General features: G+C 37.7%; 1 protein-coding gene across 1 annotated transcript in view; it reads left to right on the top strand.

Annotated features, from left to right (window-relative positions):
• The window catches only part of LOC102237510 (calsyntenin-2-like), a 151,692-nt gene that overhangs the window by 105,227 nt on the left and 30,279 nt on the right, over nt 1-16,186 (top strand). The window contains exons 6-9 of the mRNA XM_014476010.2: nt 3,754-3,903; nt 6,417-6,602; nt 7,218-7,475; nt 8,092-8,213. Coding sequence (XP_014331496.1) covers nt 3,754-3,903; nt 6,417-6,602; nt 7,218-7,475; nt 8,092-8,213 — 716 coding nt within the window. The remainder of the gene's footprint in view (nt 1-3,753; nt 3,904-6,416; nt 6,603-7,217; nt 7,476-8,091; nt 8,214-16,186) is intronic.

Raw genomic sequence — 16,186 nt, 5'->3', positions numbered from 1 at the left:
GGTTGTGTTCTATTTCTGTTGAATGCACTATTTAAAGCATATCTGTCTGTATAAAATTTCACTTTGGGAGTTAGACTGCCTCTAGCCCGACGTGATCTGAGTGGAGTGCAATGCAAGCTGAAGGCAGACGGCAGGTGTGTGTGTGTGTGTGTGGGCGTGTGTGTGTATGTGTGTGTTTGCTGTTCAGTCAGACAGAAACACAAACTTTCTCTACAGTTACTCACCTCTCTCTGGGTGGTTCATGCTTTTATTAATATTTTTTGTCTTATTGCTTTGTGATTTTAATCTCCAGGTATTTTTTTCCTGTGTACTTGACACCAGTCTGACTTACTCTCCTCACACGCTCAATAATACTGCTTGGAGGGCAGGGTAAGCTGCAGGTTATTGGTTAGATTTTCTCTGTAGAGCTGTGGTAACTTTGTAATGTGGAAGGGAGCACAAAATAGAAAAAGTAATTGAACTGCTCTGCAGCAACTACTTAATGTTAGATGTGTAGTCATTTTTATTAAAGACTAAAGAGTGAATTGAAAATGAATCAGGGATAGTCTATTTCAAATAACCATTAAAATGATAGGCAAGAAGGCAAGACTAGACCTGTACAGTACTTGATCTTGGAAGCTAATGCTAAGGGCTAGGACTAAGACCAAAACAGACTTCCTTTTTAAGTGAAATACTATTTTATTAACCTTTAGACTGTAGTTAAGTTTGCATTAATGGTGATATAAGGAGATAGTTCTTAGGAAATGGAGGCTGTTTTAGACAGTTTGCCACTCTTGGTCTTCTTGTATGAGAATAAAGCCTGTAAAGTGTCTCTCGTCACAGTAGAAAATTAAGACCGGTTCTTACAATGCTTTACTTTCATATCAGTTGCTAAAAATATTGTAAAACTCCTAGAAATACATGTTTTATTCTGAGTGCATGTTTCACACTTGTAGCACCTCCATTTTTTAATCACCAGCTTCTCTGCAAATAACCACCTAATGTAAACATTACGACAGCCAAGACGGGGCAAACGCCTAACCCTAACCCAAAACTCCAACATTCCTCTTTTTCAACACTGCCCTGCTACTAAAAAGCCCAAAATATGATAAATATCATATTCATGCTGTAACGCTTCGATGTTCGTCTCAGGTCCAATAGGTTGACTTCACGACAGACACATTCTAAGAAAAGAGAAAATCAAGATGGTGGTTAACATCAGCCCAGCAGCTTATGGCACTATACATTAAATAAAATACAATAAATAACTCTAAACAAACTGTAACAGCACTTAGAAGCAGTTACCATTTGTACAGTTAGTTTGTTCCACCCATTGTTAAGTGGCAGAAACATTGTTGGTATGTTTCTATTTTATTTGGGTTTCAGACTGTCGGGGTGAGAGATTTTCCCTGTCTGACTTTGATTCCTCGCTTGTCTTCTTCTGTCATGTCAGCTTATCTTTCTTTTACATTCTGATGTTCTCTGAGCCGACTGGATCTCACTCGCTTCCTTCATTCCTCTTTACCAAAGCAGAGTGAGGGGGTTTTGTACCATCGAGTCTTTAGATAGAGACAGCAATGATATTTTCAGTGTTGCTAAAAAAAAAACAACACTGCAAAACATGTCCTGGGTTTGCAGGAAAACCAAAAAGTGATATCTGAGCTTAAGCCAATCTGGCTTCATAAAACCCCTGGAAAATAAGTAAAAGGATTAAAAATGTATACATTTAAAAAAAAATAAAAGCTAAAATGCAAGACATATCCTAGAAATGAGTAGTTTGAATTTGGGTTAAGTTTAATGCATAGTGTACAAAACAAATAGCCAGTAGTAAAGCATGTTTATTCTTGAGTTCTCATTTTTTAGTTTTAGTATGTCTAAACAATTATTATTTTAATATTCATGGCAATTTCCAAGATGTATTTTGAATAATATCTGTCTAAGCAGACATTTACAGAACATTTTTACTATTGGCTTTTGAAAGATTTTGCCCAAATTTAACTCCTGCAACCTTTCTATCAACCTCAGTCATTTGTTGTGTGCGTGTCAACAGTGGGGATTACGACCAGGCCATTTTCTTAGATTATATCCTCTGACACTGAAGACTCTCGACACGATCCAGAGTGGCTTTAAAGGCTGTGAAATCAGACCAAAGCAGCATCAATTTCACATTGTCTCATAGTGATTATGGTTTAAAAGCCACAGATTGCCACTCCAAACTGTGTGGAAATCTGTACTTGGATTGATTTTCAAATTAACTACGCCCATCTTGACATTTTGTCCAGGAAAATCAAAGGAAAGATAAGGAGAGGTCTGATTGGGATGGCAACATCTAAAGACAGTTTATGACAGTTTCATGGCAATTAAGCTTTGAAACTGCGTTAAAAATCATTTCTTGCTCAGAGGAAGTTTGTAACAATCTGCTGATCTTTAATAATTAAAGCCTGAGATGTGTCTCGTTGAAACGGTAACAACACAGACGTGCAGTAGTGCAACAACTCAGCATCTCTGAATGATCAATAATCCTGGACAGTTGTGATTTCTTGAATCTGTTTTCCAGAAATAAACACTATAAAATAATCATGACATTAGCAGTCCACATATCTTTAAGAAGCTTTAATGAGAGCGGTGCGCTCTCTTTTTTCATCTCCGTTGAGACACTGATGGTGAGAGTTTGTGCTTACTATAATACGATATTTTCACTGAAGTTGGTGGATTTTATCAATGCATTCAAATGCAAACAATATTAATACATTGTATTAATATTAATGCAAAATATTATATTAATACAAAATCCTAATAAGCAATAGAAAATATAAACTGATATATAATGATGAGAATGAGAATATTGTACCATAAGAAATAGTTTTGTGTCCACCTACTACAAGGCTGTGCATTTAGTTTAGGATTTATCCAAATATTTTAATTTCCCCTCAGGGATGTTTCCTGGGTTCCTGGAAAAGTTTCCTGCAGTGGAACCACACCTTTATGCTCAAGAGCTGTTTTATTATTTAATAAGGTTATTTAAGCTGCTATATCTTTGATTTTGAGAGTATAAAAGTGGAGAAAAAAAGGGCCAGGAAAATGTTTTAAATCACATATCTCTCTATGTCACTGACACACAAAGAAAAAAGGTACAGATAATTCTATCTTTTTATTTTTTTCAACCATTCTTTTCATTTAATTACTCAAATGAAACTATGACATAAAACTTTTAGAATCTATTAATTGTGTACATAAACTTTTAGCTAAAGAATATGAACAAAATCATAAAACAGTGACATACGATGCTACATGTGTGAATGTTGAATCTCAACTTTTCCACAAACATGAATGAAAAATGGGGAACATTCACAGAGAAAGAGAGAAAATCAGCAACATTTAATCCTTGATAAGCCTCCTGTGGGGCTTTAAAATATCGCCACGTAAACATGAATATGTTACAATACAGAACTTATATTTTGTTACACTGCTTTTTGAATTCAGTAACATTTGGCTGCACTAGTGACATCGGTCTAAAGTCATTTGTTGCTTTTATGCAGACTGAAAAAGACAATCTGTCCATCCTAGTTTATACAAAATTTTCACAAGAAGGTTGTTTATTTTTCAATGCAATAGAAGTTCACTCAACTGTGACATCAGTCTAAAAGTTATTTTCCTTTCAGTTCCACGGTTTGCTTTTGCCTGTTTTGTTTTTTTTAACTCGGCATATAATTGTAGTTTCCTCAGCTGAGGAATAATCCCCTTTTTTTCTCTTTGTTTTCGTTTCCCCCGTAGGTAACATCAGAAACACAGAGCGACTAAGTTATGAAAAGCAGCAGAGCTACAGGATTATGGTGTCTGCCTTTGACTGCGGTCAGAAGAAAGCAAAAGAGGATGTGGCAGTTCACATCGAAGTCAAGCCTGTCTGCAAACCTGGATGGCAAGGTCAGAAACAACCACTGAATTGCACACACGATGTCTTGCCTTGAAATACTCGATAGAAACTCACTGACTAGTGTTTATATATTGCTTTCAGGCACCTAAATGTAGCCGATGCATTCAAAGTTGAAGATTGCAATTCAGAGCAGTCTTATGGGCAGACTCTGCTTTGTTCAGGAACTTCTCTCTCATTTTATATTGAATGTCTCTGAAGGAAATCAAAGGACCTGACACAAACCTCAGGAGGGAAAGCTGACCAGACCGGTCCTTTTTTCTTCTTCTTTAACATGCCAACAGCTTGGCATTCAGCTCAGCCCATCTCCCCTGCTGCTTCACCTGTCTGCTCTGACAGCAGCTCAGGAACCCAGCTCATGAAGGAATGAGAGAGAGAGACAGGAAGAAAGGGAGGAGAGAGGGAGAGAGAGAAGGAGGCGAAGGAAGAGGTTAAATGAACAGATTACAAGAGAGACAAACAAAAGAAAGCAAAGTTCCAGTGATGGAGGGAGCGTGACGACTGTTTTTATAACTTTGATGAAAGTAAAACCAGTCTGGGTGGAGATATTTTACTAATTTTATTATCTTACAAATTAATATGCTACAAAGTTGTGACTTTGGTACAGCTCAAAGTTAATAGCAATGCCTTCAAACTAATAGTTAAAACCTAACAAAACATGTCAATTTTTACTCACGTTTTATTGTATTCATTTGTTCAAATTTTTGAAATGATTAGATTAAACCATTAGCAGTATTGATTATATTTCTATTGTGTGAATAATTTAAAGTGCTTACAACAAACAGCAAGTGAGACAAAAGAGAAATTAATCAGTTTGGTGTTTGTAATCAATGCGGAAAGAAAAGAGCATCAGAAAAAAAAAAAAAATCTCTAAATTTCCATTGTGTTAATCCAAGCAACACTCCAGACTTTAATATTCAAAATGAATTGAGTTTTCTACTATGCCGATGTTATTATTAAACTTTTGAACATCGCAACCTTGAAGTCCAGTTTAATGTGATACCAGCATAAAGTACTACATAACTATGATGTATAAGTAAATATAGTCAGGCCTTTGTAATGAGCCTTACTTTTATCCAGGAGATTTAGAAATGACTGCTCTCAGATGCTCTCCATCAAATTTGATTTATTTGACTGGAATTGGAGGAAATGTTCAGTCTTGCAAAGCTGCTCAAGACACACTCTGTCAGACTTGCAGCCATAACTTCAGTTTATTGACTCAGGTTCTGAATACACATTAATTAATGCCACACGTTGCTGATTGTTTCTTTGGAAAACAATTTCAAAAGTGTTTTACTTCCACTACACAATTGTACACCACTTTTGTCGAAACACTGAAATTTGTGATTGTATTTATAGCTCATGAATTGTTTTGAATAGGTGCTGTAAATTTCCCTCCTGCATGAAAAGGAAGCCAGCAGAGCACTGTCTACTGTAATTAACTTTTTATTATGGTAAAAGCAGTCTAGATGAGCAGTCTAGCTCATAATTATGTTTTATACAAAATGAAACGCATCGTTTTGTTAGGAAAAATCTTTAGCCTGCAGTTGTGGATGAGACAGATGTGGCCAAACAGGAGTACATACTCATGGATGCACATAAATTAGTTTTAAGTGCTGATCCTTCATAACATGCAGGTTAATATATCCTTTAAGAGAGACAGGTAGAAAAAAGATAGTCAGAAAGTAATGTCTAAAGTCAATCTAGTTTTACATAAGAAGCAATGAAAGCAGCAATAAGCCAAAGTAATTTCTTTCCAGGTTTTCTGAGATCTAAGAATATTTTACTTGAAACATCACTTAACACTTAAAATTCTTTCTTTATACCAACATCCTTATAAATGTTGCATTATTTCTTCAAATTTGGTCTCATAAAAGTGGCTATAAAGCAAAATCATTAACCCATGCGAAGCATAATGTAAAACCATTAACCTCTACTAGCTTAAAACCTTGAATAAAACATAAAGCAACGATGCATTTAAAGCTCTACTCCCCTCTGTAACCTATTTTCTCATGTGCAAAGGTCAGCAATGCTTCTGCAGCTGCAGTTTTATGAAGTCTCCCTCACACTGACTTGAGATCCACGCCGTCTCTCGCTGCTGTCCTAATCACAATCTGTTTCTCTCGGTAATTTTCCCAGGAGACTTGATATCATTGACGATGTGACATGCACACGGCAACATCAGCATGTTGAGTCTCTTCCACTGCCCCAATGGAGGCATTTTGGTACACACTGAATAAAAGCCTCAACAACTTGGTGATAAAAAAGCTGTCTGTCCAGCTGGCAGTAGAAAGCAAGGGAGCTCTCTTTTACAGACCTTTTTGCTCAGCAATCTTATTAGCAGTTGAGTCATTTCATCATTATGTTTGAGCAAATAATAAATAAAAATCTTCCCCTGAAAATTCTTCAAATAACAAGAAGGAACAAGCCGTTCATTTCTAAGGTGAAGGCTGTGCGCATAAAACCAAATATGTACAAACTTTTCAAATCTTCGTCGTACTTTTAGGCTGGAACAAGCGAGTGGACTACGAGCCGGGGACCGGAAGCAAGCAGCTCTTTCCCAAGATGCACCTGGAAACATGCGGCGGTCCGCTGTCAGGTGTGAAGGCCATGGTGGAGCTGCAGACAAATCACATCGGAAAGGGCTGCGACCGTGAAACCTACTCTGAAAAGTCTCTGCAGAAACTTTGTGGTAAGGAAGAATACAAAGTACAGGGGAAAAAAAGAGTAGAGAGGATGGATTGTTATAAATAAATAAGTGAGAATGTTCTAATTAAATAGAGGTGAGCTTTTTGATAGCCAAGAACTAAGACTGCATAAAATTTTAATTCAGATATAAAATTACCTCCTGACATCTTAACCTTCTCAGTGGAGTAATAGACCCATTTCCATCATAGTACTTCAATCTTGCACATTATTTAAAGGAGCATTTTTTTTAAAAAATAATGAAACTTCCCAAATTAATTCCAAACTTTCATTAAATGTGACATTTATTTGATCCATTTTTACCCAGAAACACATTGTACAGTACCTTGTGAAAGTATTTGTACCTCATGAACTTGTTCACATTTGTCACATAACCAACAAAAACTTCACTGTATTTTCTGTAAGTAGCAGATGGGGCTTTCTCTCAGGGATTCGAAAATCTTGCTAATCTCCCGAAAAGACCTGATTTTTTTTCTATTTTAGTCCTTAAGACAGATTCTCCCACCTGAGCAACAGATCTCTGCAGCTTCTGCAGGGACGCCGTGGACTTTCTGAGTGCTTCTCTGTTTAACAGTCAACGTTTTCTGACCGGCACATCCAGGAGCAGCCTCAGGCAGCACCGACCTCCTTCCTGCCCCGAGCCCCTCCACAAACTGGACCGCATCTCTCCTCACCGACAGCGGACGCGAGAGCGACCTCATCTACAGGTTCGACGGGCGCCAGGCTGCAAATGTTCCGTTTCACGTGGTGCCGCAGAACCTGACAGACCAGTTCACCATAGCAACGTGGATGAAACACGGGCCGAGTCCGGGACTTAGAGCTGAGAAGGAAACCATACTGTGCAACTCTGACAAGACAGGTGGGGAAATCCTCTCACATTACGCTAAGGTGTTGAAGCTTGATATGACATTAATATTTGCATATACCTTTTCTTAAACTTAGGTCAGTTTTTTTTTCCCCTAAGAGCTCAATGTTTCCCCTCTCTGTTATTAGAGGCATCCAACATAATTAAAATACCTTATAAAAAGATTGAATAATTAGGCTCTGAATGCATTCCTCAAGCACAAGTCCTCTACAACTTTTCTGCCTACTTCATATCTGGATGCTACAGATTAGAATACATAATTAAACATTTAGACAACACAGACCATCTGAATTTTCTAACAGATGGCTTATTTGCTTAAAAATTGGTGTTTGGAGCAAAGCTTGTTTTTTTTTTCATAAAAAGTGGGTTATTTTTCTGACATATGAGGACAAGCATTGGCTAATCACTGGGGAGTTCTGAAAAATAAACTCCTCTTCTGAAAGCGTTTAATGATCTCTTAGACAGGCTTTACTGTAAAGAAGTCCTCAAGTGAAAAAGAGCTTGAGTATTCATTTGGAGCACTTGTTCTCTTGAAAATTCAGAAAATGAGCATGCATCCTGTTTACTTTGCACATAATGATTGTGTTCCGCGTGTTTTGTGTGCGTGCAGAGATGAACCGCCACCACTACTCTCTGTATGTTCACAACTGCCGCCTGGTGTTCCTGCTCAGGAGAGATTTCACGCAGATTGACACTTTCCGACCCGCTGAGTTCCACTGGAAGCTGGAGCAGGTGAGGAGGGTGTGTGTGTGTGTGTGTGTGCGTGTGTAGGGGTGTCTGTGCCCCATCTGAGTGCAAACTCAAACCAAGGGTGATTCTCTTCAGCAAGTGAAGGGCTATCGCTATTTGTGTAGTGAAGGGAAACGCTTTCCCCTCTAATTACCAGCGGCCTTCCATCACTTTCTTCCTCTCCCGGCGGGAGATAAGAGAGCATCAGACACCCCTATGCTACAAGTTAAAACACACAAACACACCCCTACACACATCAAGAGTGGAAAGTCTATTTAGCTCTGGTTAATGGCTCTCCCAGCAGCAGATCGCTGCTATCTTTCATTTACCTGGAACATTTTTGAACCGCTGTGCAGTGAAGCTTTTGGTTTTCGTTCTTTAGAGCCGTTTCAAGAGAAAGCACATTGCATCACATTATGTTGTCTCACCTGCTATGGAAGGTTACAAAGAAACCATCAAATGTTGCACCGTGCCTCTCTTGCGTAAGAAAGGAGTTGCAATGCAGGCAGTTTTCCTGGAGTTTTATTCTCCGACTTGCCATCTGCTTTGGCTTCGTTTCTTCACGTCGTCGCAGTGAACGGTGCGCCGTGGTAGAGCTGCCAACGTTAAAGATTTGTTGAGTCACTTTTAACTATCCAAGAAATTACTGAGCAGATAAATTCTCTACAATTTACATTTAAATGAGTTGCTAAAGTCTCCTGTTTAGTATCTGTATACTCCTACTACTTATTTTGGTTAAGTATGATTGCTTGAATACTGTGAAAAACCTGATTTGTTTGGTTTCACTCGGGATGTTTATTATGCAGGTGTAGGAAATATATTTTTGGCTTTTCTGTTTGTGTGATAAGGTTTTGCAGACCAGAGTTTTACCTTGGATTATTTATTAGCAGCTTGCAAAAGTATGTGTGTGTATGTGTATTCAAATTTTGATGTGCTTCAAAAAACAAACTTGTGTAGATTTTATTAGGATTATATGTGATGGACCAAAATGCGTAATGTAGAGTGGATGCAAAATGATCCACGGTTTTCAAAGTTTGTCTTGCAGATAAACTTTGAACTGTGTTCCATAGATTTGTAGCTGCAATGCATTTAGGGGATATTACTTACAGTTTTGCATATCTGTTCTTTTCCCCACATCTGTTTTTTTCTCTATGCATTATACCTCAAGGTTAGGCAGATGAGATGGAGATTTGTGTACAACAGCTTTTGTACACAGATAAAGCCGTTGATCTAAAGTTTTACATCATAGTTGTGTCTGTAGAATCATCATCCTGCAGAAAGGTCAACATCCACCCCATTGTCAATTTGTTTGCACTTGCAAACAGTTTTTTTTCCATGGATATTTAGCTCCATATATATCTTCCCATCAACCGTGACCAGCTTTCCTGTGCCTGCTGAGAAAGGGCCTTCCCACAGCAGGAATGTTTCATAGTGTTGGACGGTGAAACTTTTCTAGAACGTGTAATTTGTCCCAAAGAGTTTAATTTCGCTCTCATCTGAGTGGCACACTTTCTCTAACATGTTTGCTGTGTCCCCCATGCAGCTCGTGACAATGTTTAAATTGAACACTTGTAGATTCTTTCCCCACTCATTCATAAAGGTCAGATTTGTGAAGTTAATGATTCCACAAATCAATAACAACAGTCTCTCTTCTTCAGAGTTAATTGTCTGATTAACGCTCTTCTTACCTGCCTTATCAGCTTCGGTAGATAACATGTTTTGAGGCTGCACCATTGTCTTTCCTATTTTTTTTTTTTTTTTTTTTGTCTGATTAAATAGTGTTCTGTGAAATGTGTAAATCTTTCAACGTTGTTATAAAACTGAGCACGGCTTTCAGCTTCTCCACAGTTTTACCTCTGAACTGTCTACTGGGTTCCTTGATGTTAGGTAGCAAACCTAGATTGACATTTAATATTTTACACTGTTTAACTCTGTTTATAAATTAGGCTACTTTTAAAAAAGAGTTAATGCATTGGATTTTGTTTAGAGTTTTTAGACTTAATGCAAATTTTGAAAACCTCTATTAAAGTACACCGAATATGTGGTTGCAATTTCACAAAACAAGAAAAGCATCAATGGGTATTGACACCTTTACAAGTGATTTTTAAAATTTATTTTGGTCTAAATTCATATTTCTCATGTGAAGTTAACCAGCAGAGTGTATTTTCTCTGGACTGTCTGTCGCAGTGTTTGTTCGCTCTCACCAAGAAAGGTTTATTGCAGGTCACTGGTTCAGCAAAATGCCTTTTCCTCCTGTGTACCATTCAAACAGGCATTTGTTTGATCTAGGTCAAAGGTAGATTAAAAAGTGTTTTTCTCATTCTGCTGTTCTTTTCCCTGGAGCCTCTAGAGGTGAACATGACAAAGAAATGCCATCCAAGCAGCAGAATGCAGTCTTCTGAGCAAACAACCTCCAGACTCCTCTCCTCTCTTCTATTACTCTCTTGTCATTTGTTCTGTAAATGTTTTTTTTTTTGTGCTTTCTATCATATTACTACTTTTACTCTTTACACATCAAACACAAACAGTAAGAACTGCATAGGGTGTATACAGCGGAGTCTCCATTTGCTCATGTTCTAGCTGAATATTGTGCCGAGTACAGAAACTTCACCTGGAGACAAGTTACTACAATCAAGAGCGCTGGTTGGTGCCTGAAATATTTTAATCATAAACAGTTTTGATCTCTAGTTTTATGGACTCAGACTTCCTTTTAATTTGCCTCTGTTCATCCTTACGGAGTTTTAAAAGTCTACACAAGTTTTTGTTTTGACATTGAAGACAGTTTCCCTTATTTTTAGTCCAGAATAGGAACATTTTCAAACAAAAGTGTTTCTTTTGGAAAGACCACCTCTGTATGAACTAGATAAAAGGGATTAGCCTGTGTCGTGTCAGCAGAAAGCTTCTCCACAAAGATAAAGTTCGTTCCCGTATGTTTAGTTGAACCCATGACCAATACAAGAGTTATTAACATAGTGAGAGATATAAAATATTATAACAGAAACCAGGTGACTAAATGTTGCTGTTATATGAAAACCTGGCAAATAGAGGATGATCGACTGAAGGATGATGCATCTCTTCAGATGCATCTCTTTTTAAACATAAATTTTAAATATCTTTTCCCTCCCGTTGACGGTTTTTTGTTAGACTTGACACTTTTCCCCTTGTTCTCCACCTAACCACTTTCCTCATTGTTTAGGCACAAACTGTGCTGTAATAGTCAGGTGCAAGGACTGGAGTAAAAAGATACGTCAAACCAGACAAAAAAAAAAACAAACTTTAAGAGACTTTTAGAAAGCCTGGAGAAGTCTAATCCAGACCACTAACAGGTTACATGAAAGTTTGACTTTTTGCACTCAAAGACTAAAGAAAAAAAGTCTTGCTTGTTACTTTTGATATTATTTTATGTGTTTTGAAACAAGCTGCTGTCAGTCACTAACATAAAACAATCCAGCTTATTTTTGTGCTAATTAGCCCATTTCTGTGAGTCAGTGGAAATAAGACAGAGGAGCCATGCAACCTTTTTCTTTTCCAGTACAAATTTATTCACCTAAGATGTAAATGACACTTTTCTCTTTGCAGTGGGGGACGATTGTTTACTCTACATGCCATTTCCGGAAAGCTTCACATCGTAGCTTCCTTAAAAATTGAGCCAAACGGTAGCGATTGGGTAAAATCAGATCCGATCGCTTTAAGCGGGTTATTACAGTTGGTGCATAAAAAGTTTTTTTTCTCCATGGAAACCTAGCCAATTGGATTGAATCATTGACTTTACAGCAGTCACTTCTCCTCAAGAACCTCCTTTTATCTCTGGTGAAAACCGTTTCTTTGGTCTACTTAAATGTCCTAAAATTTGTCTAAATATTTGTTGTTAATACATTTAAACGCATAAAACTGTCTGTGTTAGTCCAGGTTTTATACTTCCTTATTTCCTCTGAAGGTTGAGGAGAAATCCAGTGAATCAATCCTTTTTATCAACTCCCCATAGAGACATAGCTACTCAGCCCTTAACTACCATTTTCAGCGACTTGTACTGAGTACATAAAAGAATAATGAAGGCAAGCATTATATGTTGTGACTTATGTACTGAGCTCTAGCTGTATGTCTTTCTTTTTATGTTTTATTACATAATAATTCTGTGTCTGACTCACCAGTGATTTACCGCTACTGCTTATCATTATCCTTGAGTTTCTGAAGTTCAAGGAGTGACCTATGAATTAGAGCTGCTGTATTTCTTTGTGTGGAATAATGAGGACAGGAGCAGTGGAGATTGTTGAATGAGGAGAGTGGTAAACAGGGGGAGAGTGGAGTGAGGGGTTTTATAGCTGCTGCACTTAGTAAGGACACTCAATGGCTTCCGTGGCAACTCCATTTAGCTCTATTGATTTTGCAATTCTCATCCCAGGAGAGGTGGGGTAGAGCGGGATGAAAGGAGGCTGGCAAAGAGCGAGGGAGGAAGAGAGAAGCTCCCATTTGCCACATCGATCCACAGTCTGTAGGAATGTCACTTCTGACAGAAACCTTTACACACGCGTCCACAGGCCGGCTTATTTGAATTTCGCGTGGCTGTGCGCACGCACAAGGATGATTCTTATCTTCCTCCCTTTTTTCAGTCTTCATTATGAACTGGAGGACAAATCACAGCTGTTTGTACACAGAACCCACTTTCCTGAAGCCTAGAGAGTTTATCAGCCAACTACAGTTGCCCTGAGGATATTTGCTCAATCAGAAAATCTTTTTCAAGTCATGTTGAAAACATGGACTCAAGTCACATAGACGATGGTTCAGAAAACAGGGTACAAGCTGCAATAAACCAACATTTCTCATTTAAAAACACCTACATGTATAAATTTTTATGCCAAGAACAGAAGTAACATGTGATGCTAAACCCTTTGTGACGATACTCAGACATAGTCCAAGATAATTAATTTCATTTCAAAATTCATTCAAACCATTTGGGTGGACGGTTTAATTTGAGCAGGACAGTAAATGTAAAAGCAGTAATTTCATTAAAACAATTGTTTCTTAACATGGGATTTTATCCCAGTGAGGATAGATTTTTTTTTTCAATGTTACCACATTAAAATATAAATTTTTGGGACTTTACCAGGAAGGCTAGTAAAAGTGACCAGCGCTGTACAGGGTGGGCCATACATGTCCATACATAGGAGAATGTAAAATGTATATTTCTTTTATATTTTAGATACCCAAGAAGATGTTTTTGACAAAAGAGCAAAGAATTGAAATTATACTGATGCCTGGATCGGGAACCAGTCGCATGGTTGCACGAAACTTAAACAGAAAACATGGAACGAGGATCACACACGACACTGAGGCAAAAATTAATTGCAAGTTTCAGAAAACTGGAAATGTTACAGATCAACCAGAAAGTGGTCCAAGACGTGCAGCGATTACAGAGTCCCACAAAAATAAAAACAGTTGTCCAATAAAAAATGTTTATTTTTTCTATGTATGGAAACTTATGACCCACCCTGTAGTTTGTCAGAGTTTAGAGGTGAGTCCAGCTAGTTTTGCCCACCTGAGGCTATATATTTCTAGAAACAAATTTCACTTCAGATTCGATCAGTATTTCCATCCAGACGGCCTGAAATAATAAAACATTTGTTCCCTTCAGAAACTCTGTAAAATCCCCTGCTATTAATCGTCTCTATCTGTGGTTAGTGGCAGCGCCACAGTGCGGGAGTCAACCAGTATCACATTTTCTGCTTGTCAGTAATGCATCTAGCTTTATCTGCCTTATCTGCTTGCTAACACCATGCCTGTGGTACTGCAGATTGTTCCCTGCTTCGTGTTGATTAGAAGCCCTCGCTTTGTTTCTCAGGAGATTAATTGGATGCTGCAGACAGTTGTGACGCTGTGTGAGTGGAGAGATTCTCTCCCTGTTTGCAATAGATATCAGGACGTGTTAAAGTGTTTAGGCAAACAGTAATGTGCTTTTATCTCCTTCAGCAGAGACTAATAAATGCCTCTGATCAATTTAAAGATATTTTCTTTAATCAAGGATCAGGATGTTTAGGTTGTACTAAACGTTTTTAAAAGTTAAGTAAAAGCATTTAAATTAAGTATATAAGAGAGAAGCTGCTTCCTTTGTTGTTATCTAATTTAATATTTACTGAGGGTTATTGCAATATTGTGTGAAACAAATTGCTATATGTCAAACCCTTTCAGTATATTTTGTTGAAAGAAACTGTGAAGTTTTTAATGAGGCACAAGGCAGTACATTCGCAGGTTAACCACCAATTTCATTTGGATAATAACATAGATGTGTTGCATGATTGTAACTTACAGCCACAGCAGCAAAAGAATAATTTGAATCAGAGTACACTCTTGTGCTAGAATGGCCTAGATGAAGTCTAGACTTAAATACGATTGAGAACTTGAACATTGATACTCACAGACATTCCTTATTCAATTGTACTGAGCTTGAGCGGTTTTGCAAAGCTAAACAGTACAGTGCTTGTTAGAGGCTTCCTGTCTGTTCCACTGAACTGTTTTTTTTTTGTGTGCAAATGGTAATCAGAAAGACACAGTGACAGAAAAATAGAAGAAAGAGAACGTGGAGAGAGAACTCGGGGAAGGACTGCTGTATGCACCCCAGTAAGAGACTACAGCCTGTGATCATGGCAAAATAAGACATTTAATTGGATCCAAATTAGCTTCCGGTCAACAAGAGATCCTGTCCGTCTCCCACAGCTTTCAAATATTTTTGTGATGTTAATGGAGTTTCAGCACTTAGAGGACATAGCAAAAGCCGTAGCATTGGTTACAACTTTGTGGAGGAATGTATTATTATCACCATCACTGTGAAGCACCGTAGTGATGGTTACCAGTGCCTGTTTCAAATGCTGGCAAAAAACTCTCTAAATAAATTTGAAATGAGGAATTTTCTGTGTTTCCTTCAAATCTTATTTTACTTTATTTAACCAGGAAAGTCCCATTGAGATTAAAAACCTCTTTTTCAAAGGCGTCCATCATTTTAATTAGTAGTTAAATTGCAATTAAAATGCTATTATTAAAAACAATAGCAATTTAAAGAATCTCTAGTGCTCTCAGTCTGGACTTAAAAGTGCTCAGTTCATTTCCAGTCTTTTTGCAACATGTTTCATGTTAACAGAGCTGAATAAGCAATGGCCCTTTTCCCACTTCTGTGCAGGGAAATGAGACAGAGAGCAGAAAAAAGTTACCATTGTTTCACATCAAAACTATGTCCTTTGGTAAATACTGGGGCCTTTACCTCAGTGCACATAAACTTTAGACCTTATCTGATAAAATTGTGGATCTCCCATAGTCCTACATAGTTATAATACCCATTTTAATCCCTAAAATGGAAAAAAGCTGAGTTGTGGCATCACAACCCCATTCTCTTCATAGTCCTTTTAACACGTTTCAGGTTTTAATTTGTAAATAACGTTTAAAAAAAAACATGATTTTCTTTCCATTTCACTATTAAGAATCTGGTAGTATTAACACAAAAACAATAACATTTACATTTGTAAGTTTAATCAGAAGAATTGCTGAAGCATTAATGGTGCATGAATACTTTTTGAAAGAATTGCTTTGTATTTTCACTCATCTGTGGCATCACAGCGTTAAAATGGATTTTCATTTACATTTCAATGGGTTTTTTGTTTGGTTTGTCGTCACTATTTTCCAGATGCATTTAGCTGCTCAGCAGGAGTCCGTCTGCCTTAGGTTCTTATTATCCTTCAAAATGTAAATAACTTTCCAATGGGCGTGTGTGTGCGTGTGTTTGTTTGTTCAGATCTGAGGGCGACGGATAGCGGCAGTGTTCGTGTGTCAAAGTGGAGGCACTTAAACTCATTGTGTGATTACCGTACATGCTGGGTGTGCCTCTCTAGCCTGTCGTCACTGCTGCACTGACAGCCTGTGCCATCCGTCCATTTACTGTTTCCTTTAAATCCATCAGCCTCTTTTCAGCAGGAGACATAAACGCTTTT

Source organism: Xiphophorus maculatus, chromosome 6, assembly GCF_002775205.1.
Source record: "Xiphophorus maculatus strain JP 163 A chromosome 6, X_maculatus-5.0-male, whole genome shotgun sequence".
Lineage (NCBI taxonomy): Eukaryota > Metazoa > Chordata > Actinopteri > Cyprinodontiformes > Poeciliidae > Xiphophorus > Xiphophorus maculatus.
Note: the sequence above shows the minus strand (reverse complement) of the source record. Positions and strands in the feature narration are given on the sequence as shown.